The sequence below is a fragment of the Kogia breviceps genome, chromosome 12 (genome assembly GCF_026419965.1).
Source record: "Kogia breviceps isolate mKogBre1 chromosome 12, mKogBre1 haplotype 1, whole genome shotgun sequence".
NCBI classification, from domain to species: Eukaryota; Metazoa; Chordata; class Mammalia; order Artiodactyla; family Physeteridae; genus Kogia; species Kogia breviceps.
Genome location: NC_081321.1, coordinates 93555120 through 93573847, shown reverse-complemented (window position 1 = coordinate 93573847; position 18728 = coordinate 93555120). Strand labels below are relative to the sequence as shown.

The following is an 18728-nucleotide window of genomic DNA, read 5'->3' as shown; positions in this document are numbered from 1 at the left end:
AGGCAGGTCTTCTCTTTCACAAGAAGAGCTGTGGGGCGCCGAGCACCCGCCCTCTCGTGCCTTACTCATCCCCGCAGCAGCCTTGGTGCAGCGAGGCTGTTTCCCCATTTTTTTTTTAATATATACAAATTTATTTATTTTATTCATTTACTTTTGGCTGCCTTGGGTCTTTGTTGCTGCACGCAGCCCTTCTCTAGTTGCGGTGAGCGGGGGCTACTCTTCGTTGTGGTGCGCGGGCTTCTCATGGCGGTGGCTTCTCTTGTTGCGGAGCACGGGCTCTAGGCGCGCGGGCTTCAGTAGTTGCGGCACGTGTGCTCAGTAGTAGTTGTGGCTTGCAGGCTCTAGAGCGCGGGCTCAGTAGTTGTGGCGCAAGGGCTTAGTTGCTCCGCGGCATGTGGGATCTTCCCGGACCAGGGCTCGAACCCACGTCCCCTGCATCGGCAGGCGGATTCTTAACCATTGTGCCACCAGGGAAGCCCTATTTCCCATTTTTACGGGTGGGAAATGCTGGCTCGCCGTGTGACACAGGTCGCTTAAGGTCATACAGCTTAGCAAGTGCCAAAGTCAGATCTGAGCTCAGCGCTGTCTGATGCCACTGCTTGAGCCTTATCCGCAGGGTGGGCCAGGCAAGGAGGCCCCGGGGTGCCTACTGCATAGTTGCTGAATGAATGAGAGCCTGAGCTGGAAAAACTAGGCCTAGGTTGTGTTGGAAAAGCTCGGCCTCAGGCCCCTTCTCTGTAGAAGAGGGTGATAACAGTGCCTGTTTGTAGTGGGGCTGCAGCAAGCCAGCATGTGACGGGGGGTGGGGGGGGGCTCATGCTGGGTGCACAGGGGGGGTTCCCCTCAATCAAGGAGCATGTCCTGGAGAAAGGGGGCCTGATTCCCGTCAGCCGGGAGCCCAAGTGGACCCTGCCCCTCACCTCGTCCTTGACTCTGCAGAGCAAAGCCGTCGAGATGACCTGGAGAGTCTGGGCTACGTGCTCATGTACTTCAACCTGGGCTCCCTGCCCTGGCAGGGCCTCAAAGCGGCCACCAAGCGCCAGAAGTACGAGCGGATCAGCGAGAAGAAGATGTCGACGCCCATTGAGGTCCTCTGCAAAGGCTACCCCTGTGAGTAGCCCAGTGGGGCAGGTGGTGAGCCTGGGACCCCTGAGGCCCCTTCTGAGGGGCAGACGAGACCATACAGAGCCTGTCCTGGGCTACCACCGCCTGGCACCAGAACGTCAATCACGGGCTCTGCCACAGTTCAGGCACAGCTGGGGGGCCTGGCTGGTAAATACCGAGTGTTACCCAACCCACACGCCGGCCTCACCTCGTAAGGGCTGAATGTCAGGAAAAACTCCAGACCTTCCCCTTCCTGGGAGTCCCCTTCACTGCTCTCACGGAACACTTCGCCTCTGACACTTCTGCTCACCAAAGGTCTGGGTTTTTTTTCCCCTCAGCAAGCAATTATCTGACACCAGCCGGGTGTCCTAGAGTTTAACTCAATTCCGACACTGTCTCCCTGGAGGTAGTGTCAGATCCCACAGGGTAAGGGCTCAGTCCCACAAGGCGGTTCCCACCACGCTTCAGATGTCAGTCAGGAGTCCAGGTTGCCAGCCGTGCGTCTGATTGACTGGCTGTAAATAAATCTGAGGTTCCCATGACTCCCTCCTTGGGTTTGATTAATTCGGCTCACAGAAGTCGGGGAAATACTTACTTATGTTTACCAGTTTATTAAAGGGTGGGTAAAGGATACAGATGAACAGCCAGTTGAAGAGAGGTGCATAGGGTGAGGTTTGGGAGGGTCCCAAAAGCATGAGCTTCTGTCCGCGTGGAGTTGGCGTGGCTCTCCCTCCTGAAATGGATGTGTTCACCGACTGGGAAGCTCTCCAAACCCCAGATGCTATTGGGATAGTTATGGAGGCTTCATCACGTCGGCACGGGTGATCGTTAACTCCGTGGCCAGCGCCTCTCCCTTCTCTAGAGAAGTGGGCGGGGCAGAGGGCTGGAAACTCCCAGCTTCTAATCGTGGATTGGTCTTTCTGCTGACCTGCCCCCACCCAGGAGCCACCCAGAGGCTCCTCCTTAGAGCAAAACCCGCTCCTTAGTGCTCTTACCACCTAGGCAGGTGCGAGGGCTTCAGAAGCCCAGGGGCAGGAGCCAATATATATATATGTTTCCTGTTGTCTCACAAGGGTCCTCTCTTGCCTCTGATTTTCAGAGGAGGAAATGCAAGTTTTCCTCCTGTGGCGTAGAGTTCCCGTCGGGCTCTTGACAGGCTGAAGCTCATGGAGTGTTGTAGAGAGGACGGCCTCTTGGACCTCACCTTGACCCCTCTTAGATCAGAAGTATCTGTAGGGACAATGGCCGGGTGGGACAGCGCCGGCCGCTGGGGGCCCTGGGAGCATGGGCCTCAGGGTGGCGCCTTCTGTCCCCTCCACCAGCTGAGTTCTCAACATACCTCAACTTCTGCCGTTCGCTGCGGTTCGACGACAAGCCCGACTACTCCTACCTGCGCCAGCTCTTCCGCAACCTCTTCCACCGTCAGGGCTTCTCCTATGACTATGTCTTCGACTGGAACATGCTCAAATTCGTGAGTCACCTGGAGGCCGAGGCGGGCTTGGGGGACTGGACTGGGGAAGCCAACGTGACCCCGTAGCGGGCGGGGCTCCCGGGAGATGGGAGCTATGAGCTGGACAGTGCGAGTGACTTCACCGGGGTCCTGGCGCCCCCGTGTTCCTCCCACTCCAGCGGCATCTGTGCTGACGGCACGTGCTGCTGTGGTCAGCGGGGCCCAGGCGGGGCACCACCTCCCACCAGACCCAAGAGGGCCTGTTTGGGCCTCGAGTCCATCCTAGGCGCCTGGATGGGTGGGGCCCGGATGGCGCTGGTGGGCCCCCCTGCCGTCTTGATGGTGGCCTACACCATCCTGCTCTTGTTGCTCTGCACATCCCAGGTGGCGGCCTTCACTGAGGCCCCCTTGGCCAGCCTGAACCCCTTCATTGTGGTTTCCTTCTTCCTGGTCATGGGACCCTGGGTCTTGCTAGGCGCCTCCTCTCTCTCTCTCTCTCTTTCTCTCTCTCTCTCTCTTTCTCTCTCAAGAGTCTTGGGGGTGGGGTGGGGAGAAGTGTTGGTCAGCTGGGCCTAGAGCTCCGGAACCTGTGAAATCCTATGTCTTGTTTCCCGTCTCTTCTGGAAAAGGGGGCTTCCTCGAGCCAGGCTCAGCCCCGTGACAGCGACGCTATTGCACTGCCCAGGCCCCGCCCCTGTGCCTGTGCCAGGTCCATGTACCCACCCACGTACTGGTAAGGACCCTCCGAGACCTGGCCTCTCCAAGACTTACCCCTTGGCGGGCTGAGCACAAGAGGCTGAGCCCCTGCTATGCTCTCTCTGTCCCTTCCAGGTGCCCGGCACCCCTGGGCACCCACGACCCTCCAGATAGGCCCATGGAGGAGATGGAGGAGCTGTTCCCCCAAAACCACTGGCCTGTGGTCTGGACCTCAGGGCCCCAGTTCTGACATCCCCAGGTGTGCCTGAGCCCATCGGGGCCAGGCCCAAGAAGACATCCCTTGGCATGGTGGGAGTACAGTGGAGAGGCACGACGGAGAAGGCCCTGCTGCGAGATTCTTGGGAACAGTTCGGCTGTCCGATGAACAGAGCCTGAAGGAGGGACGATGTTCACTGCCCTGGAGGGGCCTGGTGGCAATGGGCACCAGGAGCAGCCTCAGCCAGACCCTGTCGGTGGCCTCTGTATTGAACCTGAACTCATTAAACGCCCCTACCTGTACTGCGTTTCATCGTGGCGTGCCTCTTGGTGGCTGCCCTCGGCCCGCTCCACCAGATGCTCAGGACTGAGGCCTTGTTCTCCAGGATGCGAGGATCGGCACTTGGCCTTGTGCCCCTCCTCTCTCTGGCTCTCAGACAGCGGCCTGGTACTGTTCTCTAAGGAGTGGGGCAGAGGATGGGGGTCCCACAGGCCGAAGGGCCCCAGGGGTGAGAGATGAGCAGTGGGGCACCTTTCACCCCAGACCTTCTGGCTGGGGGCGCAGCTAGGGGCCCGGGGCCAGCTCTTCTTGCCCCAGGGCGCTGGGCACCTGCTCACCCATGTAGAAAGTCATTCCTGAGAGTCTGGTTCCGGGCTGAGTTTGGCCCTTGTCTCAGTATAGCTCGAGGAATGGATTTTCCATCGTCTAGGCCTGTGCCCTCCAATGTGGTAGCCACTGGCTACGTGTGGCTAATTTTTAATTAAAATTAATTAAAGCTGAAAACGTACTTCCTCAGTTGCATTGGGCACATTTAAAGTTCTCGGGAGCCGCAAGCGGCTGGCGAGTGGCTGCCATACCCAGCAAGGCAGATGTGAACGTATCCATCATCACAGAAAGTTCTGTGGGACCCGCTACTCCAGATGGCTCCTCACAGAGCTGCTCATGGGACCATCCAGCCGACAAGATCTCGCCTCAAGCCAGGCCGGGAGCACGCTCTCCACCCATTGCTGGCACCCTGACCCCTTCCTGGGATTCCCTTAGAGACAGGCCCTGGACTCAGAAGCTGAGCAAAGGTGCCAACAGCCTTATCCTGCCCCGATCTCTGACTTGAGGGCCATCATACTGGATAATTGGGCACCTTTGACCCCATCACCACTGTAGTGAGCTCAGCCGCCTCCCGCTGCCCCTGGCAGAAGTATCTGCAGACACACGATGGAGACCTTCCACACCTTCACCTCGAGACCAAGCCCTTCCCACATCACCCCGTCCCGCCCGCGAGAAACCTTCATCAGCACCTACCAGCAGACTGGACACCATGCTGGACGCCGTGGGCCACAGACTCTTCCATGGGAAGGATACTGCCCTTGACTGAGAACTTCCCTCCTTGGAGTGGCCACCTCGTATCCGTCGGCATCAGGGTCCTGGAATCCCCGGATACCTGGAGCCTGGGATGTTGCTCTCAGCACACAGAGCCACTGTGTTCCGAGGTCCGACTAGCTGGCCAGGTGGAAACTCGACACAGCCAAGGACAGGGGTCCATACGACACTGGTGAATGCTTGTGTGACTTTGATGTTGACCTTTTTGTGTTTTCACATGGGCAAATAAAAGCCAAGAGACCTCCCCGGTGTGCGTTTCTTGAGGCATCACTTGGGTTGGTTAGAAATGGGGAGAGTAGTTCACCTCGGCCTGCCACAGGCCTGAGCCTCCTGAGGTCACAAAGGGCAGGGGCTCCAGCCCTCTGCTCAGCCACGGCTCCTGGGCTGTGCACCTCTGAGTGAATCACTTGGCTTCGCTGAGCCTGAGTTTCTCCAACCAGGGAGTGAGTTCATACCTGCCTTGTAGGGTTGATGTGCCCTCTGCCCATGGGATGTTTAATGAGTGGGTGCTGCAGCTCATATCATAGGTTTTGCGGTGCTTCTGGCTGAGTCATTCTCTTTGCCACTCTGTAATTGAGTGGGTGGGAACCCGGGGTGAGGACTGGAGGTCGGGAGATGGTGCCCTGGTGCTTCCAGGCCTGCCTGGACAGGCTTGTGGGTGGGAGGACTGGGAATGTGCATCCCTAGAATGTTCTGCTAAGTCCTCTGGGGGTGCGGAGAGCAGAGCGGGACTGGGAGGCAGCAGCCTGGGTTCTGAGCAGAGCCCCAGCTCTGCTCTGAGCTGTGTGGCCCCAGGAGGGTCCAGAGGCCTCTCTGGGCCTTGGTTCTTCAGTAGGATTCAGGGGTCATTCTGATCCCCAGCCGCTATCTCCCAGAATTGCTTAAAGTCAAGGGCCACCCCCACCCCATCATCTCCCAGGGACAGCAGGGCCTTCTCCGCCAGTTCTCTGGGAGAGACAGAGTTGCAGAAGCCCGCACCCCCTGGCCCATGAGCAGGCCCCCAACTCAGCCTGCAGCTCTCTCCACAGATGCGGCCCCCCTCACGCCAGCCCCCGCCCTTCCCTGTGGACGACTCCAGGACTAACTAAGTAACGCGGCCGGGCGCCGCTCCCATGCTGCACTCCTCTCTGGGCCTTCCTCCTTTCCTCCTGCACTGGGGGTGGCAGTGGCTGGACGGCAGAGCCCCCAGCGGCGCACGCACCCCCTCTGCCACAGCCTGCCTGCTGGGCCTCTTTTTCTTCCACGGGGCATCTAGCCCACTCCTTCTCCAGCTCCCATCCCAAGGCAGGCAGCCGCTGTGTGGGTCCCCCGGGCCTCTTGGTTGTGGTCCCCACAGCACCTGCCAGAAGCCACTGCCAGGTCCAGGGGCAGGGGAAGAACAGCCCTTTGAAAAGATTCCCTGGCTAGGCACTGAGAAGCCTGGTTTGAGTCCTGGCCCCGCCTTCAGCTAGCCTGGTAACTCTCTCTGGGCCTCTGAACCACCTGTCCTGCAGTATTTGGAAAGCTTGAGGAGCTGGGGGCCCTCTGTACACGGAGGGGACCCAGGTTGGGAGGGCCACGGAGTTCCCTTGGTTGTCCTGGGGCCTGCGCCCTCCCTCTGCCCCTCGGGTCCGGCTTCCTCCTTCCGGGCAGTTGTGTGGCTTTGTTTCTCTGTGCAGTGTGATCATGGGTCGTTTCCAGGTCTCTGGGGCTTCCTGCTTTGTGGGGAGGAGGTTGGACCAGAGGGTTTCTGAGATGTCACTTCCGCAAGATGCCCACCTGGCCTGCCTCCCCCTGCTCTGACCCCGAGGGAGTGCCAGATCCCGGAGCACGCTGACCTCGCGGGGCTGACCAGGTCTCATCTCACACCCACAGGGTGCAGCCCGGAACCCCGAGGACGTGGACCGGGAGCGGCGAGAGCACGAGCGTGAGGAGAGGATGGGGCAGCTCCGGGGGTCCGCGACCCGGGCCCTGCCCCCTGGCCCGCCCACTGGGGCCGCCGCCAGCCGGCTCCGCAGTGCGGCCGAGCCCGTAGCTTCCACCCCTACCTCCCGCATCCAGCAAGCTGGTGAGCAGACGCCTTGGGCAGTGCGCAGGGCCCGAGGGGGACGCGGGGCGGCCAGGGCCCCAGACGCTGAGGGCAGCCTCCCCCCGCTTCGCCCTCCAGGCAGTACTTCTCCCAGAGCGATCTCACGGGTCGACAGAGAGAGGAAGGTGAGCATGAGGCTGCACAGGGGCGCCCCCGCCAACGTCTCGTCCTCCGACCTCACTGGGCGGCAAGAGGTCTCCCGGATTTCAGCCTCACAGGTGAGCTGCCCTCACTCCAGCCCTGCTGTGCCTCACAGCCGAGCCAGGAGAGGTAACCGCCCCAGCAGGCGCTAGAGCTGGAACCCAGCCCTCTGGCAGGGGCCCAGCCTGCGTGGGCGGCGGGGCGCTCACAGAGGAGGGGCTCGTGGTCCCTGCCATCGGCGAGCCCCTGCCGTCCCGGTCAGCACGGGCTGGAGGGATGGGTGGACCCTGTCAGCTGGCCCCACTTAGGGGCCATATTTGGGCTAGGAAAGTTGGGAAGGGGGAATCCGGGGTTCCCCAGGGAAGGGGTCCGGCAGAGGTGGGCAGGAGACCTGCTCTGGGCCTCCTGCCTATGTTGGAGGAGCCTCAGCAGGACAGGCCACGAGCTGGGAGTCCAGCGGCTCCGTTCACGTGTGGCCTTGAGCAGCTGCTTTGCCGCTGGGGGCAGGGTTCTTGTCTTACAAAACAGAGACATCGTGGGTCCTTGAGATCACGTACCCCTGCCCTCGGCTTGAGGGGCTTGGGTTGGGGGTGGGGCTCCAAGGTGGGGAGAGACTGGCCGAAGTGCCGTGGCCAGCAGCTCACCTCTCCCACCTCTCTGCCTCCCTTCCCAAAGACAAGCGTGCCATTTGACCACCTCGGGAAGTGAGGAGGAGCCACCATCGGACCAGTATTTGCTTAGGTGAGCCGATGTCTGCTGCAGGTGTAGCCCCGTCGGGTCTGGAAACACCCACGGCCCCCTGGAGGAGCCCCGTGTGTGTGCTCTGTGCGGGCCCAGCCCACGCCAGCTAACTTCTGCTGGAAAACTCCCTCTTGCGTGGGGCAGTCCTCCATCCCCGCTTTGCCTTAACTGTTCTGGAAGGTTGGTAGCAGGGACTGAGCCCGGGGCCCCACACCCCGACCTTCCCCAGGGTTTTAGCCTTGTCCCAGCCTCTGGGCTGTTAAACGCTTCATTCGTGCAGAGCACTTAAGACAGGGCCCTGTATTTAGGAGTTTATCTGCTGTCAAAGAAGGCCCTTGGTGGCTTCCACAAGCCCAGGAGAGGCCCTCTGGCTAGTGTGAGCCTCCATGGAACTTGTGGCTGCCTGAGGCCTTGAGGTGGGGTGTTGCAGCTCTGCACTCGGCCCCGCTTGGGAACCCGCTTGGGGCTCCTTTGGCGGTATGTAGGGGGCGGGGGGGGGGGGGGCGGTGTCGGAGCTCCCTGGGGAATACGTACATGGCTGGCAGCAGCTTACGTCTCACAGACCTGACCTCACGCCAGGACATCCTGAGTACGATCTGCTCTGTGGAAATGTATTCCACAGGCAGCTCTGGGGCATAAATCGGGGTTTACCTTCGTCAGACCTCAGGCCCAGGAACCAGTCCAGCTGTGGCAGGATGGGGCAGATGTGTGGCTGGGGGGGGGTGGTGGCTGCTCACCAAAAAGAGGGAGAGAGGTTCTGTGTCTTTGCTGTGAAAATGGAGCACCTACTGTGTGCCCCAGAGAGGGACCAGCTCAAAGCCTCGGGGGCAGGAAGACAGGAGCTGAAGGCCGCTGGCAGATGGGTAGCCAGAGGCAGACGTGCACCTGATCTGTCTTCTCTCTCCCCCTTTCTAGTGTCTTCACTGTATTTTCTTTTAAAAAAACAACAAAAAGATGGGGGAAAAAAAACCACTCGAACAAAAAGAGAAAAAAAACCCAGCACAAAACCAACGATGGATTCTCTTTCGATTCTTTTTTTTTTTTCTTTCTTTTTTTTTTTTTTTTTTTCTTTTTTTGCCAATGGCAAGAAGATGGGATGCCCTCGGCCTAGAGGATCCTCGTCCCTTCACACGTCCCGCTCCCCACAGCCTCAGGCTGCCAAACACTCCCAGACATCAGGCTACACTTGGCGGATGCCGCCGCCTGACATGGCTGGGAGGGGGACAGTTCTGCACTGGAGCTGCAGCAGGTCCTCACGGGCCCTCGGGAGGTGGCCTGAGGAGCTGGGGGAATGGATCGGTTGGTCAGAGGCGGGTCCCACTGGGTGTCCGTGAGCCTTGGGACCACGGGAGACGTGCGCAGCCCCACCCCCTGAGATGACGGCCGCCGACTTTCTGTGTTGGGCTTTTGCCAGTGCCCCCTTCAGCGTTTGGGTCCCTTCTTTGCCTGTCCACAGAGACCCTGAGGAGGGGGTGGTGAGGCCGGGGGGCCAGGAGTCCTTGTAGGCGTGTGTGTATGTATCTGACCTGTATCTCCCAGGACAGCAGGTGTCCCACCCACCTGCCAGGCCGACTTTGTGTTCTCATCCTCCTGACAAGGACATGGGGGTGGGCGGTGACCTCCATGTCCCTCAAGAAGGGCACAGAGGGTCTTTGGCACCACCGACCCCTGAGACTGTCATCAGCCTGTGGTCCCCCTTTTCTGGTCTTAGGGCAGAATCCGTGGAGACTACTTCCAGAAGGCATGTGGCTCTTGGGTTATAAATTAATTCCCTGGTCCTGACACCTGGGGTCAGGCCTGGGCACTGGATTCATCCATCCTGCCTAGTTAACACTCGTTTTTACTTTATTTTTGTTTGTTTTTTTCCGTGTGTGTATTTCCTAATTTATTTACCTCTGTTTCCCCTTTTTTTTCCTTTTTCTTTTTTTTTTTTAATTAAAGAGCAAAGCTTTTTATTACTTTGTAATTTAAAAAACTGAAAAAAAAATACTGAAGAACTTTGGGGGGAATTTTGTACTTTTTTCCTGTGTAAATATTGGACTTTTTTGAGCTTTATTGTGGTTGTTAATTTGAAGTAATAAAGTAGAAAAGGATAAAGTGACATGGGCAGCCCTTGGTCCACCCACCTCTTTGCTCTGGGGGCTTCTCTCCAGCAGACCTGGGAGCCGGGGAGGGCTGAGGACACTCGGAGAGTACTTGGTACCTCCCTGGGACTGTTTTAACCCTGTGCTTCAAAGGCCACACACAAACCACCTGGGGACCTCGTTAAAATGCAGCTTCTGACTCGGGAGGGCTGGAGTGGGGCCTGAGAGTCTGCATCCGAGCAAGTTCCAGATGATGCCCACAGCCCAGGCCACACTGAATAGGAAAGTTCAAAACGCTCTTCACGTTATCCACAATTGTGAGTTCTCGTAGCCATTAACGCCGAGTTAGGTGTTAATCTCCCTCCTGCCTTCAGATGAAGAAACAGTGTGCAGGTAAAATAACTTGCCCAAGACCACAGCTCTCCTGGATCCAGTGGCACCTGTGCCACAGAGGAGCCTGGGTAGTGCCTTCAGCCAGGCTTTGATAAAGGAACAGCCCTCAGCCTTGGCTGCCTTTGTCTGGCCAGCTTATACGAGAATTTGTCGAGCAGGCCGTGTTTATCCAGCACACATTACTTTCCTACTTCTCGTTCATTAACCCAAAAGCCGCTGTTGCCACGATCTCCACTCCCAGGCAAAGAGCTCAGGCTGGGGAGGGGGTGGAGGGCTCTGAGAGACCGCTTAAGTCCTGGGCGTCGCTCAAAACCCTCATAATTCAGGTCCCTTCCAGTGCTGGCATTCGAAGACCCTATGACCCCACAGCCTGGCTCAGGCCTGGTAAAGGGTCTCCTTCTGGCCCCCCTCCGTGTGAGGCTGAGGCAAAGATGGGTCCTTATTCTTAACCACCAGGAGATGCCAGAGGGCCCTGCATTGTAGGCAGTGAACCACAGGGAGACCTGCCTTGGAGCAGGGTGACAGTATAGTTGGTGATTCCCAGCCCCTCCCATCTGACATCAAACTGTGATGTTAACCAACTGTGGGCCCTAAGGGGAAATACAAGGAGTTAATCTTTAAAAAAAATTTTTTTTAATTTATATATCTTTTGCAGTGAAGATCTTAGATCCTATTAATACTAATGTGCTTATTTTCTGTATCCTATAATATATGGAAGTTTCAAAATTACAATTTTAATGTTACTACTAAAAGTATACCTATGGATGGGAATTCCCTGGCTGTCCAGTGGTTAGGACTCCAAGCTCTCACTGCCGAGGGCCCAGGTTCAGTCCCTGGTCAGGGAACTAAGATCCCACAAGCCTTGTGGCCAAAAGTCTTCTACAGGTTTTTTTTTCCCCCTTAGAATGTATCTAAGGAACTACTACTGTCAGAGTATAGTCCCCAGAAGTAACTTGAAATTACTCTTTTCTCTGTGCTCTGTGTGGTTATTTTATTAATTTAAATAATGAGTGGGTGGGGCTTCCCTGGTGGCACAGTGGTTAAGAATCCGCCTGCCAAGGCAGGGGACACGGGTTTGAGCCCTGATCCGGGAAGATCCCACGTGCCGTGGAGCAGCTAAGCCAGTGCACCACAACTACTGAGCCTGCGTGCTGCAACTACTGAAGCCTACGTGCCTAGAGGCCGTGCTCCACGACAAGAGAAGCCACTGCAATGAGAAGCTTGCGCACCACAATGAAGAGTAGCCCCGCTCGCCGCAACTAAAGAAAGTCTGCACACAGCAACAGACCCAGCGCAGCCAAAAGTAAATAAATAAATTTAATTAAGAAAAAAAATAATGAGTGGGCTTCCCTCGTGGCGCAGTCGTTAAGAATCCGCCTGCCAATGCAGGGGACGCGGGTTTGAGCCCTGGTCTGGGAAGATCCCACATGTGTCGGAGCAACTAAGCCCGTGCGCCACAACTACTGAGCCCACCTGCTTCGAGCCCATGCTCTGCAACAAGAGGAGCCTCCGCAATGAGAAGCCCACGCACCGCAACGAAGAGTAGCCCCCGTTCGCCGCAACTAGAGAAAGCCCGGGTGCCTCAACTAGAAAGACCCAATGCATCCAAAAAATATATATATACATATATATATATATGTATATATATATATATAATGAGTTAGTGGGTCCCTCCCCTTTTGGTTTAATTCTGTTGTTTTGGAGGTATTACATATATGAACGTCAAGCTATATAAAAGTCAAGTAACAATTAGAATCACTCCCATCCCTGCCCCCTCCACTGTGTTCCTACCCACGATCCTCACTGGTTTCTGGTTTCTCCTTCCTGTGTTTCTTATTCAGGGAGCTAATGTATAAGAGAGGGGGTGGTGACTGACAGCCTCTGAGGAAGTGATATTTAAGCTGAGGCCAGAGGAGTGACCAGGATGCGTCAACCATGCAAACAATTTATTTTTATCGAGTACGCCAAACTATTGCCCAGAAATTTTGCCCAGACTGGAGGGGGCAAAGATGCCACTTGGTGAATCATTTTTATTCATGCAACAGACATTGACTGGGCTTGTGGATGCCAGGTGCTGGGCTGAGGTGGAGTGGCGTGCAGGGGTGAGGGGTGGAGAGCACAGGGTTGGAATCCAGAGGGCTGGCTCCATCTCTCTGTGATCTTGGGCACTGTCTGGGTCTCGGTTTTCTCTGTAAAGTGGAGGTGGCAATACCTACTTCAGAGGTTATATAAATAACCTCTTTATTTAATTAAATAAAACCACAGATGCACGTAAGGGCTGAGGAGGCTCCTTGTGTCAGGCCCTGTTCCCACCCTCTGCTCCTAACAATCCTATGAGGTTGGTGTATTATGATGCCTGTTTTATGGATGAGGACACTGAGGCAGTGTCCCATCCTCTTAACCTTCACTACAGTCAGGCACCTCTTAAGTGCTCAGTAATGGTAACTACACATTTCAAACACAAGGTGTGACTTTGGCTTACAGGGGCCCAAGTTAGGGGAAAGACTCAGGTTAGCAAGTGGTTCATCCCAATCCAAAATCCAGTGTGAGATACCCAGTGTGTACTAGGGACAAAAGAGGGAGGAATGTGTCTGATGTCATCAGGAAGGTGTTTCAAAGATGCTTGACCTGGGACTTCCCTGGTGGCCCAGTGGATAGGACTCTGCGCTCCCAATGCAGGGGGCCCGGGTTTGATCCCTGGTTAGGGAACTAGATCCCACATGCATGCCACAACTAAGAGTTCGCATGCCACAACTAAGGAGCCTGCCTGCCACAACTAAGGAGTCCGCCTGCTGCAACTAAGACCTGGCACAACCAAATAAATAAATTTTTTTTTTTTTTTAAAGACAGTTGACCTGAGCCTTGAAATGTGAGTTTACTGGGTGGTGGCGGCCGGGTTTGGGGAAGGTGGTGAGGTGGAGACAGTCATTACCAACCAAGGAAACAGCATGTGCAAAGGACCAGATTGATACAGTTTCCAAGCTCAGAGGGGGAAGATCTACAGCAGCCAAGGCTGGAAGAGGCAGAGGCCAGATCCCAATGGCCTGATTTCCATCCGCCAGCACCTGCACTGTGGGGGACCGCTGATTAGAGGAGAGGACACCATGGATGTGAACTTGAGGAATATGAATCTGGGAACAGTGGATAGAGAGATTGGAGGATGGAGAAAGGGGACAGGGAGAGTTGTTAGGGAGCTATGGTCACAATCCAGGCAGGAGGCATCCGGAAGGCAAGGATGACTGAACCGTTTCAGAACGCGGTGTTCTTAGCCAGCTGAGAGAGGGAGTCGGAGGCTCTGAGGTTACCTGCCTGGGAGCCCGGGAGCACAGCAGGATCACTGATAGATAGCTAGAACACCTAAGGAGGACGTGCATTCTCAGCTCGAAACGAAGGGGGCGCGGCCAGGGAGGGAGGAGCAGGGCTGGGGGCGGGGCAAGAAGGAGGAGGGTGTGGTCAGCGGGCTCAAAGCCACCGGGCAGAGGAAAGAGAGGCTGGCAAAAAAAACAAGCTCCTACTGATCATTTTCCCCTAGCTCTTTTTCTTTTCTCTTTTTTAAATTGAAGTATAATTCATGTACGAAAAGCGCACACATCTTAAGTGTACACGGATCCATAGCTTTTTACCTGTTTCTATACACCCGTGTAATCACCACCTGCTGCAGATGTGGGCGATTGTCAATACCTCCGCAAGTTCGCCCATGCCCCTTCCCGTGCAATATTCCGCCTCACAGACACACGGGTGACCACTCTTCTAAAAATCAACAGGTGACCTTTCGACTGGGGTGGGTGGGAAGTGGGGGGGAAGAGGCAGCTGAGGGTGAGGCGTGCAAGGAGGTAAGGTTTTGAGACTCCAAGAGGTCTGCTCTTGTTTGGAGGCCAAAGAACCCTTGAAGAGGGGGATTGACGACTGGATGGCAGAAGGTTTGGAGGAGGAAGGAGGGGAGGAGACACCGGGAGAACTGGGTCTGGGACAAAAGGAGGGACTAGGCTTCCTCTGAACTTGGTTCATTCACTCCCCCCACCCCCCCCATCCCCACCCCCCGTAAAACACGAGCCATCCACGCCCCGCAGCTGCTGCCTCCTAGGTGGTGGCATCCCCTCTCCTTTCCTACCTACCTTGTGATGCCTTCCCCCTCCCCCCGCAAGCCAGGGCCTCCCATGGAGGAGTGGATGGGGCAGACCCCTGCCGTGGGAGACTGGGTCACTCCAGCGTAGCTTTAGCAAAGTGGAGAGCCTTCCACTCCTGTGTTCTGTCTCCTTCCCTTGCCTCCCCCTCCCCCATCCACACTCTATTTCAGAAACAGATACAGGAATAGTTACAGCTAAAATGCTGAGCCCCCATGTCACATCCTCTTTCCCAGAGCCTGCAACACAGGTTCCCGCAGGAACCCCTCTAATCCTTCCAAGGAGTAAACCCATTCCAAGCTCCAACCTCAAGCTGCCCAATCACCGAACATCTACTCTCGCTCAAGCCACACTTCTCTGGGGCCTGCTTTCCTGGCTGCGCTGCACGTGAGTTGGTGAGGGAGAAGGGGTCTGGCCAGCAGGATAAATGTTGCCATGGTGACACGGAGCCACCTTCCTCCTCTTCCTCTGGCCTGCTCCCCGCCATCCTTCCTTTCACCCTAGCCTTGAGGCACCAACAGCATCTCCCTGTCCTCCCAACTGTCCCATGTGAGGCCATGTCCCGTAGCCTATTGAGGTTCAGGAAGCTGCACGTCTGGAGCCTGGCTGCACTGAGGCTGCGCTACCCATGCGGGAGACACTGATGGGATGGGAGAGCAGTCCAGCCAGCAGCCAGGGTGAGGGGAGCAGAGGGCCGAGTCCTGGGGTGCTACTGCCCGTTTAAAAAGGCCCCACTGGGGAGCTCTACAACAGATCTCTGCAAGTAGCAACTTGGGCTCCTGCAGCCCCTGGGAGAAGAGCATCTCAGGTAATTATGCCTCCCAAGCCTTTCATCCCAACATGTTCCAAGCACCTATGGTTAAGGTGCAGCCCCTCTGAAGTCATGTCCTCCAGGTCACTGCAGCACCGAGACTGGGACACCAGGCCTCTTGCTCCTCCTCTCCTCTCCTCCCTCTTATTAAAGGCTTTCTCGGGAAACCCTGGACCGAGCTTCCCCAGCTCCTGCATGTCCCTGACCTGTGGGAGGACCTCCCTTTCCCGATGGCAGGGCTCAGGATAGTTGGCTGCAACCTGGGATTTTGTAGAGGATCTGAAACGAGTTCCTAGTGATTCCAAGGAAACTGGCAGTAAATCCTTCTCTTTGGCCTGTTTTCTTTTGCTTGTTCTGGCTAGGTGAATTTGAAGTGGGGCTCACCTCACCTCTGTTGGAGGTACAGGTGGGCATGTTTGTGTGTGTGTGACTGACAGGCAGAAAGAGGGAGCTCCTTCTCTCTGTGTCTCCAACTCAGGGTCTTTTCTTTTTTTGTTGTTGTTTTTGTTTTTGTTTTTGTTTTTTTTGCGGTACGCGGGCCTCTCACTGCTGTGGCCTCTCCCGTTGTGGAGCACAGGCTCCGGACGCGCAGGCTCAGCGGCCATGGCTCACGGGCCCAGCCGCACATGTGGGATCTTCCCGGACTGGGGCACGAACCTGTGTCCCCTGCATTCGCAGGCGGATTCTCAACCACTGCGCCACCAGGGAAGCCCTCAGGGTCTTTTCACAGCAACCTGTAAATCACCACCAGCCACATCCCTGATTCACACACACGCACACGACCTAGATGGTGTCCCCAGGAGTGGCCTTGTTCTGCTTGCTGGTGGCCCTTGATGCCCTGAAGATCACCACCCTAAGAGGAAAGGTTTTGTGAAGTCAGAAGCATTTTCTCTCACTGGCTGATTTTCCTAGTTCCCCGTGGGGGCTAGTGTGGGTTCCGGGTTCATTTAATAAACATCCACGAGGGCTCCCTGTGTGCCGGGTTGCTCAGGTGTGACCTTGGCCAAGTAATGATGCCAAGGTCTGTGCCTCAGTTTCCTCATCTGCCAAATGGCCGTCACTGCTGCTTGTTGAGATAATGAAGAGCTTAGTACATTGCCTGCCACATAGCAACTGCTCAATGAAAAGTAGTTGTGATGAAGATAATGAAACTGTGCATCAGGTTCTGAGCAAAGATGACTAAGACCTGGTCCTTGTTTGCTGTCTGTGCATGTGAGGCTCCATTCTCATGAATTCCAGAAAATTACTATGCATTTTATATTTTTAAAATTTTTTAAATTTTTTGGCCACACTGCACAGCTTGTGGGATATTAGGTCCCCAACCGGGGATTGAACCCACACCTTCACAGTGAAAGTACAGAGTCCAAACCGCTGGACTGCCAGGGAATTCCCTACTATGCATTTTATTTATTATTTAAAAAAAATATTTACTTATTTTTATTTTAATTAATTTTTTTAAAATTTTTGGCTGCGTTGGGTCTTTGTTGCTACGCACGGGCTTTCTCTAGTTGCAGCAAGCAGGGGACTCTTTGTTGTAGTGCGTGTGTGTCTCGTTGCGGTGGCTTCTCTTGTTGCGGAGCACGGGCTCTAGGCACGCAGGCATCAGTAGTTGTGGCTCACAGGCTCTAGAGTGCAGGCTCAGTAGCTGTGGAGCACAGGCTTAGTTGCTCCGTGGCGTGTGGGATCCTCCTGGACCAGGGATCGAACCCGTGTCCCCGGCATTGGCAGGTGGAGTCTTAACCACTGCGCCACCAGGGAAGTCCTTATTTATTTATTTATTTATTTATTTGGCTGCACTGGGTCTTAGTTGTGGCTTGCGGGATCTAGTTCCCTGACCAGGGACCAAACGCAGGCAACCTGCATTGGGAGCGTGGAGTCTTAACCACTGGACCACCAGGGAAGTCCCCCCTACTATGCATTTCAAATCATACACACACACACACACACACACACACACACAGAGACATACACACATATATTTCCATAAATGATACATCTAATACTTACTGTTCTGTATGATATTTTCTTTTTTCCACTTAATGACATACCTGGGGGGACCAGCGTTTTATCAGGGACCTGAGGGAGGGGCAGGAATTAACTAGGGAAAGGAAAGGGTTTGGGAGGAAATGTGTTCCAGGTGATGGGAACAGCAGCAGCAAGACCCTGACACCAGACAGAAGGTGGCTGCTGGGGATAGACTCGCTGACGGCAGAGTTTAAGGCAAGTTCATCAAAATCATGGATTTTGGATGCAGAGATAATCCAAACTGATCCCTATTACCCTTGAGAGGCCCTTAGTCTGGTGGGGGAGACAGATGCATTCAGATGAATTATGATGCACAGAGAGAAGAAAACAGAAGGGAACAATACACCATTTCTTCTTTTTTAAATAAATTTATTTTTGGCTGTGTTGGGGCTTCGTTGCTGCGCACGGGCTTTCTCTAGTTGGGGTAGGCCGGGGCTACTCTTCTTTGCGGTGTGGTGGCTTCTCTTGATGCGGAGCACGGCCTCTAGGCATGCAGGCTTCAGTAGTTGTGGCACACAGGCTCTACAGCGCAGGCTCAGTAGTTGTGGCATACGGACTCAGTTGCTCCACAGCATGTGAGTTCTTCTCGGACCAGGGGTTGAACCTGTGTCCCCTACATTGGCGGGCAGATTCTTAACCACTGTGCCACCAGGGAAGTCCCAGACCATTCCTTTAAATAACCTTTTTTTCTTATTTTGAAGAGATTGCATGCTCTTTGCAAACATTTTGGAAAATACAGAGAAACAAAAATTAAATAAGGGAGAGAGAGAGAGAGAGAGAGAGAGAGAGAGAGAGAGAGAGAAGGTAACCAATATTCATAATTCTGCCACTTAGGAGAACCCACTGTTAACATTTTGTTATATTTCCTTCCAATCTTTCTTCTAAGCCTAAAAAAAAGATTTTTTAAAAACAGTTCAGATCAGGCTATCATGCAAATGTATTACTACCTTTTCCAGTCAGTATTATTCCTAATCATTTCCCCTTATTATTTGAAATGTGTAAAGTGGCTGTTTCAGTATCTACACAATATACCATTGTATGGACTTACCATGATTTACTTAACTATTCTTTGATGAATTTCAGGCTTATTTGCAATTTTTTTTGTTGGGGAGGAACTAATTAGACCAGAATGGAGGAGAGGAGAGTGAGGGAGGTGGGAATCAAGAAAGAACCAAAAGATGACGTCGGATTTGGCCTTTGAAGGAAGAGTAGTTGGTTGCTGGAGGTGGAGAAAAGCTCCTTCAGCAGCCAGTGAGCAGGGGTAAAGGTGACTAGTGGGTTGCGGAACTGTTATAATTGTCCAGAAGTAAGGGGACCTCAACCAGGACAGTGGCCCCAGCATGGAAGGGAGAGGGGCCGACGTGAGGGGCATCTTTGAGCCAGGGTGAATGGGCATTTGCACGGAGTGGGGTGGTGACAGAGGGGTAAATTTTTACTTCTAAATTAGACAGCCTGGGGAGAGGATGAGGAAAGCCAGGGAGCAACGAACTAGGGCTC

At 54.9% G+C, this 18728-nt stretch overlaps 1 protein-coding gene across 11 annotated transcripts in view; it reads left to right on the top strand.

The window, feature by feature from the left end:
* The window catches only part of CSNK1E (casein kinase 1 epsilon), a 44163-nt gene extending 34260 nt beyond the window's left edge, over positions 1–9903 (top strand). For 4 of the 11 annotated variants that reach the window (XM_067010179.1, XM_059081869.2, XM_067010178.1 and 1 more), the window contains 6 exons: positions 940–1110; positions 2427–2575; positions 6699–6891; positions 6991–7130; positions 7729–7794; positions 8710–9903. In XM_067010179.1, coding sequence (XP_066866280.1) covers positions 940–1110; positions 2427–2575; positions 6699–6891; positions 6991–7130; positions 7729–7761 — 686 coding nt within the window. In that variant the 3' untranslated portion in view covers positions 7762–7794; positions 8710–9903. The other 7 variants (XM_059081870.2, XM_067010181.1, XM_067010180.1 and 4 more) reach the window with 3 other exon arrangements.
* The last annotated feature ends 8825 nt before the right edge of the window (positions 9904–18728 follow it).